Source organism: Ammospiza nelsoni, chromosome 5 (genome assembly GCF_027579445.1).
Source record: "Ammospiza nelsoni isolate bAmmNel1 chromosome 5, bAmmNel1.pri, whole genome shotgun sequence".
NCBI classification, from domain to species: Eukaryota; Metazoa; Chordata; class Aves; order Passeriformes; family Passerellidae; genus Ammospiza; species Ammospiza nelsoni.
This window is the reverse complement of record NC_080637.1, coordinates 50,778,304-50,797,293: the sequence shown is the minus strand read 5'-3', so window position 1 is coordinate 50,797,293 and position 18,990 is coordinate 50,778,304. Positions and strand designations below refer to the sequence as shown.

General features: G+C 54.1%; 1 protein-coding gene across 2 annotated transcripts; it reads right to left on the bottom strand.

Moving 5' to 3' along the window:
* Positions 1–1,147: 1,147 nt before the first annotated feature.
* On the bottom strand, positions 1,148–16,898 carry CARD10 (caspase recruitment domain family member 10). Of its 2 annotated transcripts, XM_059472222.1 has the most exons (21): positions 16,864–16,898; positions 14,712–14,930; positions 14,252–14,389; positions 13,605–13,930; positions 11,596–11,778; positions 11,090–11,245; positions 10,845–10,970; positions 10,507–10,701; positions 10,270–10,407; positions 9,458–9,573; positions 9,176–9,216; positions 8,428–8,548; positions 7,790–7,970; positions 6,856–6,979; positions 6,263–6,503; positions 5,914–5,983; positions 5,476–5,575; positions 5,005–5,163; positions 2,931–3,052; positions 2,170–2,285; positions 1,148–1,944 (listed from the first exon to the last, which is right to left on the bottom strand). In XM_059472222.1, exons 1-21 carry the CDS (start codon positions 16,868–16,870, stop codon positions 1,737–1,739), a joined length of 3,087 nt encoding a protein of 1,028 aa, XP_059328205.1. In that variant the 5' UTR covers positions 16,871–16,898; the 3' UTR covers positions 1,148–1,736. The 2 variants fall into 2 exon arrangements, with proteins under 2 accessions (XP_059328205.1, XP_059328204.1); XM_059472221.1 differs by lacking the exon at positions 16,864–16,898 and having other exon boundaries at positions 14,712–14,994.
* Between the last annotated feature and the right edge of the window lie 2,092 nt (positions 16,899–18,990).

The following is an 18,990-nucleotide window of genomic DNA, read 5'->3' as shown; positions in this document are numbered from 1 at the left end:
AGCTTTCATCTGGAGCCCTGTGTATGCCAGCTCCCCCTTCCCTGAGAGAAGAGTTGCATGGCTCCAGGGCAGAGCGAGGATTCTGCTCTACATTTTAGTGACTGCCAGTTAAAATCTTCATTTTCTTTCCTCCCCCCTTCTCTCTCGTCCTCATAAAAGACACAGGCAACTGGTTTAGAGCCTGAAATAACACCTCACAGGGGACTAGCAAAGATCAGCAAGTTAATCTTTGCTCAGAGCTTCACAAGTGCATGGCACCAGCAGTGCCAAACCACAGGGGCAGGGGGACACAGAGGGGACCTAACTCCGGTGCTGGCTGCCCATCTTCTCCCACTGACCCCAGCATCAGCAGACTCTGCCTGACCTCATGCCCCAAGAGCCCCAAGCCTCTCAGAGCCACAGACTTCATTTTCCTCTGGCCTGCCTCAGGAAAAACCACCTACGACCACAACCACCCCCTCTCCCCAGTGTGGGTACCCTGGCACCCCTTTCCTAGGGCATCTGCTAAGGGTGGCTGCATTACAGGATTTGGGACCATGCAGTTTAGGTGAGCACTGCTGTGGCTGCCCAAAGGCTCCGTCTTCCCCCTGCCAGAGTCTGAACCCACTCTGGCCCCATGTCAGGGTGAGAACCCCACCTTGCAGGGGCACTGTGCCCCTTTCTCCCAGCAGCATGGCTGGGCTCAGTCTCCTTGCTGCCCCCCAGGAGGCTGAGGTAGCTGGCTTGTCACGTCATGCCAACCAGGCCATGGAGGGATGCAAAGCTCTAGGGATCCCAGCCAGACACAATTCAAAACTCAAGTGAGTTTTTCCCTGACTTTCCTAAAGCACTCTGACCAACATCAGTGCTGGGGAGAGCAAGGGACTGAAAACCAGGGGCCAAGTAGAAAAAGGAGGAGACTTAGTCTGTGGCACACTTAGCCTGTCCTCTCCCCACACTTCTTGCTGCCCTACAAGAGCAACGTCAGTGCTCCCTCCCTCCCCTGAAGGGCTGGGCAGTTGGGTCTCACCTAAAGGAGGAGAAAAATATCCCATTGTGCGCCACCCACACCTTCCCAGTAACACACAAGCTGGCAGCCTGCCACCCATTCCCATTATGAATTGTATTTAATTCTCCTTTACAGGCGGTTTGCCAATGAAAGGCTCCATTAATAATTTACAAGCAATAAAGAGTACAGCTCCTATAAAACGAGGGTTTGTTGCAACCTGAATGTCACTCCAGCCGCCGTGGGTCACAGGTGCATGAGCCATGCTCCCTATGCCTTGGGGCCAGAGGCGAGGTAGATGGGAAGAGAGGACCCAGAGCACACGGTGCCACCGGGCAGGGGAGATGGTGGTGACAGGAGAAGAGCTCAGGAGCTTAAAATCTGTGTGAGAAATGATCCTAGGCAGCCTGATCCCACAGAGTTCCCCTACATTCCCTGTCAGTCTGACCACGTACAAGGGCAGCCCAAGGTGACAGGGAGCAGCCCACAGGGGTGGTTTCCACCATGGTGGTGGAAGACACCTTTCCAATGAAATACAGAAAGCTCAGACAGGAGAGGCACTGTTATCTGTTACTTCCTGGCTCTTGGTGGCCCTCAAGGGGGGAGAAAGGCTACCCTGGGGGGCCTTTAGCTACCAGCATCCCCTCAGGGAGGAAGAACACACTGCCTGGAGGGGCTTGGGAAGGCAGGGACCTCTGAGAGCAGCTCTTGGGGACAGTAGGTGGCAGGAGCCATTCTGCTACCTCCCCACTCAGTCCTCGCCCTCCTCAATCCACAGCGGGCGGGTTTGCTCCTGGAAGATGCAGCCACGAACCACCTTGGGCAGCTCCTGGGCGTGGCTCCAGGCGTGGGGCTCCACCTGGGCCCAGGAGCAGGGCAGGGTGTGGAGAGCCCGCTCCACAGCACGGCTCATCTTCAGCACCTCCGAGTCCCGCTGGCCCGCCTTCCCCAGCAAGCTCCTAGGGAAAACAGGGAGAAATGTCACCCTTGGCATAAAGAGGTGGGGTGGCCAAACCACCCAGAAATGCGCTCACACGTACAGAAAGGAATTGCTCCCCTCACAGCACCGAGCCCAGCACACACATCCAGTGCTCTCGCCTGATCCTTGCCGTGTCTCTGATCAGAGACCAGGGCTTCTCTCTCCTCCCGCGACACCCTCCATCCATGCCATGCTCTCTCCTCACCTGAGTCCTCGAACGTTCTTCTCAGTGACCTCGACATGGATAACGATGGGGTATATTTCACTTTTAATTAGATCCCTCACACCCTCAACTCCCAGCTCTAGCAGGCAGTGTTTATTCTGGAAAGGAAATTGAATAGATTTACTGATTTAAATGGAGAAAAAATAACCCCGGCCCCTGACAGTTACATTAAATCAAACCCCATACTGTGCAGTATCATTGCTTTTCCAATACTAATTCCATTAAAAGTGAGATTTATGGACAGTGCCAATAGAAAAGGGGAGAATTAAAGAGCAGGGTCACCCACTCCATCACTGCCAATCCAACCCAAGAGCTCACTGGACCCCTCTCTCAGCCACAACTCATCTTCACATCCTCTTTGTCACTTCTGTCACCCAGAGCCTCACATTTCTGCCCTGAGCAGAGCTGTTGCCACTTGGTGAACATGAGGAATGTGAGAGCAGGGAGGTCACTTCTGAGTATGGCATGTCCCACAGCCTCCCCCACAAATCCCCATTTCCCATTTATTTTATCTGAGCTTATCAGAGACTCAGGGAAATGTCCATATTTGCTGCTCCACAACTCCACAGCACCTTGACCTGAAACACTCCCCAAATTACACAACCTCCAAGCAAGCAACTCCTTTTCTATCACCACACCACTCTCCCTCTTCCCCCACTCAGCTGCCCCCTCCTTTCCTCTCCTCCAGTGTGAATGAGCTGTCCCATCCTGGCCCTTTCTCGCCACACCAAAAGCCTCAGCACCTTCTCCATTGCCTCCCGGATCATGTGGATTCGTCTGCTCTCCCTCTGGTCCTGGTGGGCAGTTCTAGGCACAGGGTGCTCCTGAGCGTGGGTTGTGCTGGGATCCCCTCCTGCCAGCTTCTCTGCAAGCCAAGAAGAAATGTCAGCCCCTTCTCCCTCCTGCACAGACTATCTACCTCAGATCCCATAGGTTCACTGCTGCACTGGTGCTTATCAAGTTCAGTGTTTACAGATTCTGGAGAGCAAGACTAATTATACAGCATCACACTCTGGGCATGGATCTCCTGCAGCTTTCTGGGAGGCAACAAGCGAGATATCACAGCTGAAGACACCTTGCATGGCAAGAGCAGCACCTTGTGTTGTATCACAGCAGCCTAAGCTAGCTCACAGACATTATCCACCCACTGCTACACTGTCCCAACCCCTCCCTAACAGAGCATGGCAAAAAAATAACCACTTTATCCTGCCAAATAGGTTTTCTGCAGGGTTTGAGTGCTACACAGGCTTATACACAGCTCCTGTAAGTGAGCACCATGGCTGGGGAAGCAAGAGGAGTGGGTGTATTGCTGGGAGAGTGGGAGGAAAATGGGGATGAGCTGAACCTCCTCTTGCTGGTGGCAGCCTGCTCAGAGGCAGGACAGCACGCAGCAGCCAGCACCAGGAAAGCAGCACAGAGGTGATGCTGGGACAGAGAACTGGGGGCAGAGCTGGATGCAGCAGTGGTCAAAGCAAGGAAAGCCAGGTGCCCCTGGTAACTCCCAAAAAAGGCTGACACCACACACACACACAGATCTGGCTTGGGAGCCACAGGCCACAAGCCCTGCACTCCAGTGTGGCTGAGGCAGGAGCCAGGCCTTACCTGCCTACCATGCTGCCCTAGGCAGCTGCCCACACTGCCACAGAAACATGAGGAGGCATCATAAAAAGGCTTTTAGGAGCTGCTTGTCTCTAAGATGGAAATAAAGTAATATTTTTAGCAGAAGACGTGTTTGGAACTGGGTCCAGAGCATGTTCCAGTTATCCCAGGTTCCAGGCTGGCTGGGCATTCTCTACCTGGTGACACAGTACTTCCCAGGCAGACCTGGATCCTGCAAAGCCATGTTTCCTTTGCAGGCAGCAGACTCTCCTGGAAGATCCAAAGAAAATACAGGCAGCAAACTAAAGAGAAATGGCTTGGGGCTCATGGATTATTTTCCTTCCCTCATAGACGGCAAAACTAGCAGGGGACAATGGAGTTTTTGCCCTCAGTGTAAGTTCCCAATCAGAGTAAAAGCTTGGAAGCAGGTCCCCCATGCAGTGTGAGGGGAACCCTGCAGAGGGCTCAGCAGGACAGGATATATGGCCAAGTCACTCAGCTGAGAAGCCCAGCAGCCAAAATTTTCAGAGCCATCCTTCAGGAAACCAGAGATTTTTCACTACCTCCATCATTACCCCGCAAACAAATAAACCAACTCATTTTTCAGTCCTGCAGCTGGCAAAGGGAGAGCTCTAAACATCAGGAAAAGAGAGCACTGGAGAAGTGAGGAGGAAGGAGGAAAGAGGGAGTTGTCCTCTCTGAACATTCCCTATGGGAGAAATGCCCTTTCCCCAGCAGCCTCTTCAGCCATGTGTCAGCATTGCATCTCCTGGCAGAAGAGGGGGATAACAGCTCTAAGGTTGGAGCCTCCTATTCCTGGGCAGGAAGAGCGGGCATGAAGTCAACCTGCAGATCCCACATCAGCCAGGGTTTTCATCTTTGGGAAGAGCCACCCAGAGCAGCAAGGCAATGCTACACCACTCAAGGGAAGAGAAAAGAACCCCATGTCTCAGGTGACCAGAAGGGAGGGCTGGATTCCCAGTGGGCCAAAGGGATAGGACACAGTTAAAAACTGCAGGGAACATCTTGCAGACACTCAGCCCAATAAAGTGACATGTCAACAGGTATTACATGGGAAAACCGAGAGATTCCTACATGCACCCTCTGAAGAGAGATCTCATGGGCTTTCCAAGACTCCCACGAGACCATAACTCAACCTTCCAAGAAAAGAGCAGCTCTTCACTGAAATGGACTGAGCAACCTCGTGTTTCTGCCTACCTGCTGGGCACACGTGGAAGTCCAGGCGAGAGGTGGGCAGGTCCAGCAGGTTCCTGATGAGCCGAGGTGCAATGCAGCTTGGCAACAGCACCACGGGACGGGGTGTCTTGACCACCACAGGGTGCACCAGGCTGTAAGGCTTCAGGGTCGTGTCTGGGTCTGAAAGACAGCATTGAAAAGAGAAAGGCAAAGACGAGAACACAGGAGATCAGGACAGCCTAAAGACCATCCCATTGTTCTGTACCACCTCCTCATCCTGAATCATAGAGGCACCTACCAAACCATCTTATGTCCCAGGAGAGACCCTACCCTGGTTACAACACTCACTCATGGACAGATACCCTGGATGCAGACCCCCTGGCCATTATCTGGGACTCCCTCGAGTTACACAGCAGTTTATTCTCCACAAAAAGTTGGATGGCCAGGGGACAACTGGGTCTCCAAGGGTGACAGGGCAGGCACAGGGCTCACCTGAGCAGGGGTCCAGCCACAGCTGCTGGGGAGGCTGTTCTGGGCTCTTCCGCGGTTTGGATTTCACCAAGCGCAGCTGGCCCAAGGCACGTTTCTTTAGCTGAGGAGAAAGTGAGGGCAATTAGGCTGAGAACACTGCCCTTTTCACACACATGAAGAACTGGCTGCAGAACATCCTCTGGCAAAAAGGATGGAGCACCCTTACAAAAAGCAAGGTATTAGGACTGCCATTCATTAGGTTCAGTCTGGGAAGTGGGGAAGTGGTAGAAAAGCAGCCACAGAGCAGTAACATTGTGTGGCCTAAAAGCTTTGTTTGCTAACCCATCTGTCACCTCTGCACAAGTTGGTTTACCAACAGAGTGGGGCAGATTGTCTCTGAGGTGATGAGATGGCCATGGGCACACACCCCAGCTATCATCACTCGCTTCTTTGCCTTACAGTATTTCTGTGGCCTCTCTGCTGCCCAGGCATCTGGCGCTTCTCCTGGATCTTCAAAAGCTGATGAGCCCTGAAAAGACAAAGAGCTTGCACTCAAGCAACTCCAGAAGCCCCAGGGACCATAGCCTGCAGGGATCCTCTTCACCAATCCCACAGACCTGCTGAAGCACAGGCATTTCAAAGCCCTCACTCAACCTCCCAGTCCCTCAAAGGCTCCCAAACGCTACCACACTGGTCCCTGAACAAGACTTAGTCATGCTACAGCATCGAGAGAACCCCAGGACTGCTAGGGGATGGCCAGCGCAGACAAGGGGCAGGCAGCCCCTGCCTCCCTCCTCGTACTGGGTACCTGCTGTAGTTGGGCACCGTGCCCTTGTCCAGGTCCCGCAGCGTCAGGGGGTCGACACGGGAGCAGTACCACTCCAGGCGGCCCCTGTGCATGGTGTCTGTGACGTGCAGGATCTCCCGACACCTCACGCACAGCGCGTACGGGTCCGACGGCTCCAGGAGCGACACGCTGCTGCGCACGTAGAACGAGTCCCCCGAAAACTTCTTCCCCTCCTCCAGGGCTGCCCGCAGAGACTGGTATCCTGCAGCACAGAACACAGGGCACCACAGGTGGGGACGCAGCAGACAACAGTCACCAGTAAGAAAGCCAAGTCCCCAGCACAGTTGCGACACTCTGGATTGGGGTTGGGGTGCAGAGGAGGCAAACAGACAGAAGGTCTGTACCTCTGTCCTGTAACTCAGAGGATGCACAAGTCACACCAGAGAGGGAAAGCTACTGGAGCTATGGCCAACCCCTCTGTCTGACATGGTGGCCTAGGACCAAACAGGAGAGGAGAGAGAATAACTGAGATTAATCTCCAGGTTTAGGTGGAGGGTCTAGAAAGGGAGGCAGAGAGCTCAGGTTCAAAGCTGATGTAGCTGCCAGCACCTTACCTTCTAAGTCAAGCTGAAAGATGAGACTAGACGGCTCATCCCAGTGCAGCAGGCTCAGGTAGGCAACCTCCCGTGTGCAGTTCTCCAGGGAAAGCACCTCTTCCTTCAGCGATGGCATCCTCAGCTAGCAAGGACCCGATGCCATTAGACCTAAGGGCTGGAAGAGCATGCACCCCCCCAGGCTCCCTCACCCATCAGGGTTACACAAAAGGTTTTACAGAGTGAGGCAGGTCCGGGAAAAACTGTATCTGAGGACCTGGCATCCTCAGTCTGCCTCTGGCTGATACCTGCTGCCAGCCATCACCCAGTCTGGATGGTGGGCTGTTGTGAAAGGAAATGTGTGTGTGCATGAACATGTGTGGGAGCAGGAGCACTGGTTTGTTTTCAGTTACAGGTGGGATATTAATTCAAGTAGTGCAGCTGTATTTCAAGTGGTGTCATTCTTGGCAAAAGAAATGCCCTTCCCTCCTTCCAGGAGCCTTCTTCAGAGCAATTATTCTCTAACTCAGGAGGGTCACAAAAGCCTGAGAAATCTTGCTCCAGAATTGATTGGTTTGTGATGGGCATGTGCAGGATGCGGGATGCAAACTGCTCTGAAGAGCCACAAGGTGACAGACACAAAGGTGAGGGACACAAAGCTGTACTGGCATCTTAATTGTGTGACTCATTTTTGTTTCTCCCTTCCCACACCTCAAGGAAGGGTTTCAGAAGGTCTTGGCATTTTTACATGCACAGGTACACTCAAGTACTATGAGACCTGGGTGGGTGTTCGTGCTGTGTAAGCTCTAGAATGGGAGCAGCCCTGGAAAATAAGAGAAATAGAGGTGGACTTCAAGCTGGGGAGAGGTCATCTTGCACTGGGGATCACTCTGCACTCCTTGCATCATCTCAGGTGCTCTGCAAACCCACAAAAGGAGCCCGTTCCCAGACTCACCTCAAGGAGCCGGCACCCTTCCCTGAGTCCTGCTTTTTCAGCCTGTGAGCCCGGCTTGACCCACTGGACATAAATTCCTGTCCTGTTCCCTCCAAGGATGGAGATGTCTGCTCCGAGCCTCTTCTCCTGGGGTGAGGGGTGGCTGGGATGACCCATACTAGTGAGCTGCACCACCAGTGACCTGGCAGGGAGAAATGCCAAGTCTGGCAACTGACGTTTACTGCCTTTTCTAAGAGCCAGTCCCCCAAGCCTTGTGTCCAGCTACAGCAGCACAGAGCTCATGACTCACCAGGGCACACAGAGCTGACAAAGCCCCACAGCCCCATCTATCCCACCAGCCCCACCACCAAAGCCAAGCTGGGTTCCCACAGTCCTTCCCTACCTCGACACTTGCATGTCCAGCCCAGAGCAACATCTCCAGCCCTACCATAACCAATAGGATGGTGCAAAAAATTGAAGTCCTGCTAGGAAGCCAGGACTGTAGGATCTTCATTTCTCTCCTCTCCCACTAGCAAGAAAGGGCCTGCAACTGCAAGGCAGGGGCAGAAAGGAAGGGCCTCCCAAGCACGGTCCCTGGCACCACGAAATGCCCCCTCAAGCACCACCACAGAGTGCCCAGTTCAGAGAGCAGCAGTCACCTCCTGGTGACCTCCTTGCAGCTGGAAAGCGTGGACAAGCAGATCTCCGACTTCACCCTGGTGTAGGTGCTGCTGGAAGAAGAGGAGAAGGCCCCCAGAAAGGTGCCAGGAAAACTGCTGCCTAGGAAAGAGCAAAAGGGAGAGGGAGCACTTTACCTGTGCTAATGCTACGTGTTCTGGGTGTGGCAAGGGTCTGCCATCCTCTCCTGACCATTTTCTAGCATCTGATTGGGAAACTGAGGTTGCAGGGAAGCTTTGAATAGTCATCCTTAATAAAAGGGTTTCCCGTGTTTCCTGAGAACAAGCAGCAGCAGCCAGGACCACCTGGATGTGCCCAGAGATCAGCCACCAGCACCCACCACAGGACCTGCCAGCACCAGGATGAGGATGCTCCTCTTCACTCCAGGAGACTTACAACCCATCACACAGGTAGTAGCAGGTGAAGGGAGCATCCAGTAACACCTCAGGGCAAAAGTATTTCCCTCTTCTATTACCTCCTCCCCTCAACAGCTCTCCATGAGCCAAACAGAGCTGATGCAAACAGCTACCTGCTCTGCAGAGGAAAAGCCAGCTTTTCCAGCTGCTGTGCCTGACAAGGCATGGGGGGATATGAGGGGCCATTGTGCCATGCTACAGGTTCAGAGCCCTCACAATGAGCTGCACAAACCAGAAGTGTGAGGGAGGACCAACCCCTCTCCCCACAGGCCCCACTCTTTTTCAGCTAAGCGCGTGGAGGAAAGCCTTGTACCTGTTCCATCTTCCATGCTGCTAAAGGAGCCACAGGACAAGCTAGAAAGGAGACACAAAATGGATCTGTAAGGTAGCAGCTTTTCCAAAGCCTGTTTGCATTCCATTCTCAATCTCAGCTCCACAGACTACCCCACAACCCCCAAGCACCCCTGGAGCCACCACACAACCTCCTGACAGCCTTTCCACTCACTTCCCACTCCAGGTTCTCTCCTAACCCTGCCAGGCATCTCCTCCTGGAGCGCAGAATGCCAAGAGGAGTCAAGCAGCCCTCAGCAATCACCTTTTGTGAGGCATGCACCTCTCCTCCCGCTGCCGACGGAGGATGGAGCCGATGCAGGGAGGGAAGGGGAAGGTGGAAAGGCGGTTGATGTCCTTCTCGCTGTCGGGAGTCTCATCCTGGGGCAGAGTGAGAGACATGCACACTAACACCAACACCCAGCATCATTTCTTCCCTCCCTTCAGGCCAAGGGAGCAAACAGCTCCTTGGCTACCACAGCCCTCTTTGGGATAATCCACATCCCTCCAAACTCCCAGGGGCACCTTGTTTTGCCAAGCAGATAGCTCAGCTAGAGGTCCATGACACTGCATCCCCATCTTTTTGCAAAGCACAAGCTGTGGGAGCAGTAGCAGATGAACAGACTATCCAAACCTAGTCCTTAAATTTCTGTTTCAGCCACCACACACGCAGAGGTGTGAGTAACCTGTGGCACTGCCCATTTCAGGGTGCTCTGGGATGACAGTTCAAGGAGTCAAAGGAAAGAACCCGACTCCATTAAAAATCACACAATGCTGCTACAGGGTTCAAAAGAGTCTGGATTTCTACTCCACCATGTGTAGATTAAATAGCATTTTAGGGAGGATAGCATCTTACATAAGGCTGTTGGTTTCTAGGGTGTCATATGGAATGAAGGGTTTTCACACACTTTAGGGCAGGATTGGCCAGTTTGTTAGAGACTGAGAGCTTCGCATTTGAGATCTGCTTACACCTTACACACCATCCCACACCAAGTCTCATGATGAAGCCACTCCAACGCCTGAGCAGTGTCTCCACTACCTCAGTTGAGGGCCAGCCTCACATGGTCAAGCACTCACCATGCTCTGAATGGCTGAATCTCCTGGGAATGGGGTGACAGAAGTCCCCAGGGTATCCATGAGTCCATTTGCAGGGCTGTCTATGAGGCTCCAGGTGCTGCTGAGGTTGGAGCAGAGGGAGTAGGAAGAGCTGCACATCTGGGAAAGAACGGACTTCATCATCCCATTTGCATCCTCCAGAAATCAGTCCTGACCCCTTTGCCTTCCCTCTTTCCCCTTCCTTCTAGCCACCCTCACCTTGCTGAGGCTGCGGCTGCCTTGGCAGCGCTGCAGCTGTGCCTCCAGCGTGCTGTTCAGCCCCTCTGCCTGGCTCAGTTTGCTTAGGAGCTCATCCCGCTCCTCCTCCAGGGCCCGCACTCGTTTGCGGTACTGGTCCTTCTCAATCAGGCTCTGGGAGTATTGCAGCTGCACCCCATCACGGCTCTGGATGGCCTGCAAGGAGCCAGAGAGCGAGAAAAGACACAGAATCGCACTGCTGACCCACACCTCCCACCCTGGCATGGCTGCACGACATCCACTGGGGAAGGAGAGGTATCCAGAGCCCTGTTCTTGCTGGGCAGTCACAAGCAATTTACCTGGTCCCGCTCTTTTTCGATCTCCTCCAGCTGCAGCAGCACTGTGTTCATGCGATGCTTGTAGAGATCACAGTCCTTCTGCAGCGTTCGGTATTTCAGCTGCAGATCTTCCACCTCCTGGAGGTACTGGTAACAGCAAGCAATGAGCATTAGCTTTCCTGAAAGCAACTGCCTTACAGCATCCTTCCCTTCTCTTCCAGGCCCTGCTTGGTGTGCAGGGACAGAGGTGGTGATGAATGCTCTACCTTATCCCTCAGCTCTTCGGCCCACTGCAGCTCATTCTGCAGGGAGTTGAGTTTCTGACAGAGATCCTGCCGGTCATCTTGGGCTTCCTTCCAGTCATGCTCCAGGATGTCCAGAAGGATCTGCTCAGAGCCTGGCACCGGGCCCTCACCGGGTTTCTAAGAGGCAAGAGGGCACTGTCACTGCACCAAAAGCACCAAGGGAGCAACAGAGCAGGGCTGTGACTGCAGATTGCCACAACTGCCATCATCATGCAGCATCAATCTGCTGTACACTCCAAAACACAAAGTCACACTTGTGAGCCCAACCAAGAATTACAGAGCTGGAAAAAAGCACCCATCACTACCTGGACACAATGGCAGCTACCATAACCAAGCAATATGCTCGGAGGATGGGACAGGCCAGCCCAAACCGACGATTTCCCCATCTTTCCAGTGGTTATGTAAACATCACTGGAGATGGCCCAGGACAGGAGGTGACCTGGAGCCTGCCCTGCCCTAGCAGGTACCTGCAGCATGCCCTGCAGCTCCTGCAGCGATGCTGTGAGCCGCTGGTTCTCAGCCCATAGCTCAGACACGGTGTCAGACTGGCCCCTCTCCTCCGCCTCTCGCTGCGGCGCTGCTGACGCCTGTCTCCGCAGCAGGCTGCACTCCTCCTCCAGGCTGGACACTTTGCATTTCAGCTGGTCCACCTGCAACCCAGGGAAGAAACAGTCTAACACACATGGCCCTGCACCTCTGCCTTACTAGGAGAGTGAAGCAGACAAGGTGCTGAGAAGAAAACAGGTCTGGAGGCAAGTAAGGCATGGGAGGCAACCACAGGCAACCATGTGAAGGAGTATCCTACTGCTGGGCTGAGGTTAGAGCACAGCTGCACTCAAAAGCTTCTCCCTCAGGAAAAGGAGGAAGACACACTTGCATAAGCACATTCAGGATCATCTCTTGGTGCAACAACCTTCTTGCTACCCCGGGGCATCCACAGTGCAGCTGGACTTGACTGTGGGTGGACAGGGGACCTCTGGTGCGCGGCCAGGGCCAGCAGCTGTATCTCAAAGATTCCTAGAGCAGCTGAGAAACAAATTCACAGCAGCAAAATCCACTGGAGGCTACTCAGTGTGGGAGGCCACCTCTGGCCTGGGAGGTGTTTTAGGCTCAAGCTGCCGGAGGCTGCAGAGTACTACAGAGGCATCATCATTCCCTGGCCTGGTCCCACCTTCCTCCACCAACATGTCTCATCAACAGGAGACAGCAGAGGTCAGTGACTTTTAAGGATAAGAAAGGTCCTCCCAGACCTGTAATGAATGATAAAATTGATCAGAGAACCAATTTCACAGGTAAGGCTTTGAGAGGAAACAGGACAGGAGAAGCCTATCAAAGCCACCAAGAAGCACTGCCAAAATTACCAAGGAGGGATTGAGGAACTGAATTACTTCTGTGAATGTGCCCAAAAGACCTACAATGACTTTTGGGGACCAGACACTTCTGGACTCAAGAGTAAGGAGAGGAAGGCAAGCTGAGACTCTGCTTCCAGGGGGATTTCTTCGGCCCACAGTTACCTTCAAGTGATTCACCTCCCTGCTCCAAAGAGACCCAGGGGAGCTGGCATTGTCAGGAATACAGAAAAAAAAAGGTAGGGGAGGATCCTGCCACTGGCAGAACAGAATGAGTTATGAAAGGAAATCACAAGGCTCTGTGAGAGGTCCAGGCCCAGACTGGTAGGGAGAATGCCAGGAGGCAGCAGAGCACTTAAAAACACAGGTTATTAATAGGTTCAAGGTAGGGCTGTCCTTGCCCAGACAGGAAATGGGTGCATGTTTGCAGGAGGTGAGAGCATGGCAGCTGGAGTGCAGCGTCATGAATTCCTGCAGCTATGCAAGGCATGAGTCTTGCAAACGTCATGAGAGACATGAGGAGGCGGTGGGGCGTGGCAGGGGGAATGGAGTCTAAGCCAAAAGGCTCCTAAGCTCAGCAAGGCAGGCTGGGCAGCTCCAGGCAGCACACATACACACCCAGTGTGAGTGGCTGCACAGCCACTGGCCCCCTTAGGGAGAGGAAAACACAATCCCTTGAAGGGGAAAAAGTAAATACAAACGGTTTGACAGCGTGGAGCTGTCTGCTGCCTGCCTGTGCCGCCCAGAGAGCAGTGCAGGCAGCACAGACAGGAGCACACAGGGCATCTTGTGGTGCCAGCAGCCAGGCTGAGCATCAAGGGATGCCAGGGAAGACATCAGCCCTGCTTCTGGCTCCTCTAGAGATATACCTCCAACCACACCAGTTGGCAGGAGCTGGTGATGTATCTCCAGCTGCCCCCGGTCATGGTGAGCCCCCTGCACTGTGCCCATGCCTCAGCCTCTCTGCAGGGCACATTTCCACCAAGAGCAGGGCAGGATCCCCATCACGCATCCTGTGTGCCATCAGCTCCTTCACGCTCTCAAGCCACCACGTGCAGACATCCATGGGCCGTCAGAGCCCCACCACATCCCGCTGCCCACCCCCTGCTCTCTGCCCAGGATCCCACCAGCAGCTGCAGGTCCCTGCTCCGCAGCACGGCCACATTCTTCTCCTCGCAGAGCTGCGCGTAGCGCATGGCCATCATGTAGTTCTCGTCCTTCAGCCTCAGCAGCTCCACGCTGTTGGAGTCCCACTCCTCTCTCAGCCGCTGGCAGCGCTCCTGCACCTTCAGGAGCTCCTTCAGCTGCTGCTCCAGCCGGACCTGCTCTTGTTCCAATGCCTGGTTTTTCACCTGGAGCTGGTGTTCCTTCAGCAGGTGCTCTTTCCGCTGAGCCCTCACCTTCTTCACCTCCATCATCAGGAACTGAGTTAGTCCCTCAGGGCCTTCCTCATCTGGGAAGAGAAAAAGGAGAACCTGTTCCTGGCTGCTGAAACAGGGGTAACCCCAAGAAACAGATTTGCTCAATGCTCTGTTTTCCACAAGGGGTGACAAGTTCTCCTGAGGGTTTGCAGCCCTTGCTGTCCCAGGCTTATGGCACCAGTCTGTCACACCTGTATACATGGCCCCCTCCCTGCCAGTTCCAGAGTACAGAACTGTCCTCACACACTGCCAGCATGAACCTGGTTTTTAAGCAGACACATGAACTTGCACAAAATTTTCTGGCCCTTCCATGCAAGCAGCAGCTGAAAGGAGAACAGAGCACCTGCTCCTACCCAGGATCATGGAGCAGCGCTGGGCTGGTTCCCTCCCCGTGAGCCGTGTGTAGTGCTCTGGGTAGTAAAACTCCAAGGATTCCAGGAACGCTTCATAGCCTCGCTTTCCACGGCGCCGAAGGATGTCCATCAGGTAACCTGGAAGAACAGATAAAGAGCTAGGATGAATGAAGATTAAGAGTTCTCCCTGCAAAACAGAGAACATTGTGTAGCCCCACTTCATGATATGAAAACAGCACCTCCATCAGCTCTACTTCCATCCACAAAAATGGGAGTGGCGAGAGGAGGGAGAATGAGGTGAGAGCACTGCCCTCTTCTGTGTGCAAGCAGGGGGAGGCCCTGGGTACAGAGCACCTCAGAGAACAACAAAGCATAGTGTGTGCAGCATCCACTCTGTGTCAGAACCACGTTATCCCCCCAAACCAGGCCCATCCAAGTGCAAGTTTGCGTCTTCTCCCACCTGTCTGGTTGCTCTTGCAAGGGAATCGGCAGGAGTTGAGCACCTCCTCCTCATCCTGCTCGTCTATGACGCGGCACTGGCGCAGGTACGGCGTCAGCTTGGCCGGGTTCAGGGAGCGCGTCAGCTGGTGTCGGGCACTCTCAATCTTCTCCCAGATGGTGTCTTCCTCCTCCTCCTGCTCTGAGAGGCTGCTGGCTGGGAGAGGTGCATTCTCCACGGCTGGAAGGATAAAAGGAAAGCAGAAAATGATGAAGAATGATAGAGAAGCACAGGCAGAAGGCATAAGTAGGCATAAGTCGAGGTATGATCCTGCAAATGATCCATTTGTCCAATCTTGCAAATGGGACTCAGATACATTAGAAAATATTTTACATACAAATGGGTTCAGCAGCTTCTTGAGTGTCCACCCAGAGCCTTAGATATGTAGAAGGCAAGTGATGCATAAGGGAGTTAGAAGCCTATATAGTAGGAAGTCTAGAGAAGATATAATCGTCCTCTCTCAAACATTCTTAAATCCCCCCAGCCATCACACACCCCCCCTTTTGTCCCATCCCTGAGAAAGAGAAACTCTCAGGACCAAGAATTTTTGCAGCCTGGGACATGCTTTCTCCTCCTCGGGGCTGGAAATTACCCAGCAAATGAATCCCTGGCGCTGTGCAGCAAGCATTGGTGACCAAACAAGTTCTCAAGGGCACCATCCCACAGAGAAGCTTGGCTACAGGTACTGGAATCAGCAGGGAATCACAGGAGCATATCTTTGGTGTATCTTCCGCACAGCTGTACGGAGCCCTGAAAATATGTAGCAACAAGGCAAGCACTCTGCCAGCCAAATAAAGCAAGCGAGAACCCCTCAAGTGAATGGGCCAAAACCTCTCAGAACCATGGTGAACCCGCTCCATTAAGTCCTACAAGCTGTGATGGAGCAGGTATGAGCAATGTGCTTTCTCCAGCCATGGATCAACTCAAACAGTGTTATCTGTTTTCACTCAAGGAATGAAGTCTGCTTCACAGGCCAACACAAATCCTTTAAGCTGTCAAGGAAAAGCACAGCAAAGATCTCCTGAGACTTAGAAGGATTTCTCCTCCAACATGTGCACGGTTACCTGCTGCTGTGCTGCTGGCATTGAGTCTAGCTTTGGAAGCCAAGGCACACAAACATCCCCAGGGGCAGGGCAGAGGTTCACATTCCATGGGGAAAGGAAATGTCCCAGTCTTTTCCTTTTCTTTGGAAATTTGAGGGTGGAGTTCTGTTTGTTGGTTTCGGTTGGTTTTTTTTGCTTTTTTTTAACTTGTGGTGCAAATTATAGCATGCTTTTTCAGACTGGCAGCCAGCACAACAAGGAGGATGGCTAAGAGAGCTGTGCAGAAGTGAATCCTCCAGATACAAACACAAGAGGCTTGGGGTCTGATGGATGGAAGATAGCAGGAACAGAGAATTGCTGACACCACAAAAGACTCCCAAGTGTCTCATTTTTTGCGCCAAAGAGTTTAGGAGCCTAAATACATATACAGATATGGATTGTTTTATGTTAAATAAAACCAGTGTTTCTTGCAGAAACTGAACTCTCATTTGAGACTCTTGTCCCATAGACGCAAGTATGCTGGAGGGGACACAACAGCAGGTCACAGAAGTTGAGCTGTTTCAAACTGCGCAGCAGTTTTGTCCCTTTAAGTCAAACTCTTTCTCCAAGAAACTCAAGCCGGCTGCACAAGCCGCGACCAGCTTCTCGGCAGGAGGCTGGGCAGAGATGGAAAGGGAGAGGGAGGGACAGAACGAGAGGAGAGGGGTGGGCAGAAGGTTCCAGAGCCGGCAGCCCCGCTCCCGCTCGGGGTGCCCCCCTCCCGCGGCGGGCGGAGGGAGCGCTTCCCTTTCGCGGTCTGAAGGCGCCCTTCGAGAAACGCCGAGCCGGAGGAGTTGCCGGGCGAAGAGGATAAGGAGCACAGACATCCCCCACCACCACCGCTCCCGAGCCGGTGCCAAACTCACGTCCCGGGGCGATGCCGACGAGCTCCGCCGCCTCCGCGCCACAGGGGCCCGGCGGAGCTCGCCGACCCGAGACCCCGTTCCTGCCGGGGTTCGCCGACCCGAGACCCCGTTCCTGCCGGGGCTCGCCGACCCGGGACCCCGTTCCTGCCGGGGCTCGCCCCTTACCTGCCATCCCCGCTCCCCGCTCCGCTCCGCGCTGCCGCCCCGCCGCCCGGCAGGTGTGTCTGAAGCGCCCTGCCCACCCCCCGCACCTTCCCACCCTCTTTCCCTCCCTCCCTCTCTCTCCCTCCCTCCCTCGTCCGGCCGGCTGGAGAGAAGCCGGCACCCCCGGGCTATGCAGGGCTCAGCTCCGCCCGCCCCCGGGGGTCGCGGGGCACTCACCGGCGGGGCGGGGGCGGATCCCCCTCGGCCACTCCCGGTTCCTGAGAGCTCCCGGCGCTCCTCACCTGGGCGAGCCGGGGAAGGGTTTTTCTCTGCCTGTGTCCTGTCCTAACCCACCTCGGTCCCAGCCCCGGGACAGAGCTGCTCCCCGGAAGGATGTGGCTCGCCAGCCACTTCTCTTCCGAAACGCCCCCGACGGACCGGCAGGGAAAGGGGGTGCCCGCCTTGGCCAGGACCTTGCCCGGGCGGGATGGGGGTCTCCTCGGCAAGGCACAGCCCCCCCGCGCTCTTCCACAAAGAAGAGATTCGTAAGGAGAGGCTGCCTTTGGTTCCAGGGCTGCAGAAATTGTAGCCAGGCCCAAGCTGTAGGCCTGGCTCTGGACTGGAGGGGGGATCCAAGCAAGGGGAAAAAGTTGAGAGTGTTGGAAAGATGCCTGATCCAGGCCAAGAAGACATCCCACGGGCTAGATTTTGGCCCCAAACCTCAGCTGTGTCCGTGGGTGGAACTGGGTGTGGAGACACCCCGAGGCAGTGTGATGGAGATGTACTCCAGGGCATGCAGGGGCTTGCAACCGGGGCCAGGCACAGTGGATGCTGGGAAGCCTTCCTCTGGTCCAGGTGGCCACAGCAATCCCAGGAGTGGACCTGCGTGTCCACACAGCATCCCAAAGAGTTTGCACAGAGTACCCTCCACACCTGCCATGTACTCAGTTGCCCAAATCTATGCACACCACTGAACAAAGAGAGCTCTGGGAGAGATGGAACTGGACACCAACATCAACCCTCCCCCTTCAAAGCTGTTCTTCATTTTCTCTAGCAACCCTATTTCACTCTCATTTCTTCATTCTCAGCTGTGTCAGACCTCAATAGCCAGGCTATGCAGTGCAGGCTCTGTACAAGAAATTCGCAATGCATTATCGAGCTCATAAGAAATGGGAGTTCCCTGATTCTCCCCAGCCTTGGAGTCAGCCCAGGGTAGCACAGAGCACTGCTGTGCATCCCTCCAGGCTCTGAACACTACATGAAGGAGCCCTGCACTGCTCCTGCCCCTGCCAACACACTCAGAAAAGGGAGGTGCCTTTAGCACCCCACCACTCCAGCTTCTAGACCCCACCTTTCCACAGAAATCTTTCTCTCCTCATTCACATAAGTGAAGAAGCGGATGTATGAACCAGGCCACCCTTCCCTAAAGAATTTCTGCTGCACCCAAACTGAACATCTTCATTTGTTTCTCCTCCAGGGCCAATGGCAGAGTTCCTGCACCAGTTTCAGTGAGGTGATTTGGGGGAAGGCAGGCTTCCATGAGACCCTCTCCCCATACTGCATAGCTCCTGTCAAAATCAAGCACAGCCAGCACCTGGGAACTGAAATGCATCTGTGTGATGCACAGAGCACACAGCCTTTTTGTTGCGAAATATACACAAATACTGAGCAAATTCCAGGCAAGTGCCCAGATGCGGAGCTTTCAGCAAACGGCCCTTGGGTAGCATCCATCCCAACAGGCACTGGTTGACACTCTGAGCACATGGATTTGTTGTTGATTCACCCACCCTGGGAGGGGTCCCAACAGCCCCTCCCCTCCCCTCCCCTGTAAGCCCAGCACTGCACAGCTCCTACACAGAGGGCGCATGGTGACCCAGGACCATCAGCAGCAGGGCACAGCTCCTCTCTCCAGCCCTTACCTCCAGCCAGAGGCATCCAGCTGAGTGATGAAAAGCAAGTACAAGCAAAGCTGCCGGCTGGAAACTCGTTCTGACTCAGGCCATGTCAATTTTTGCCCGCTAGGTATGCTCTCAAAAACCACTCAGGTCTCTCTCTCTCCCTCTCTAGTGAAAAGACTTCCTGAGCTGAGTATTATGTGGTGATAGAAGATAAGATCTTCACAATCCTGATAAAAGTCCCAAAGCAAGA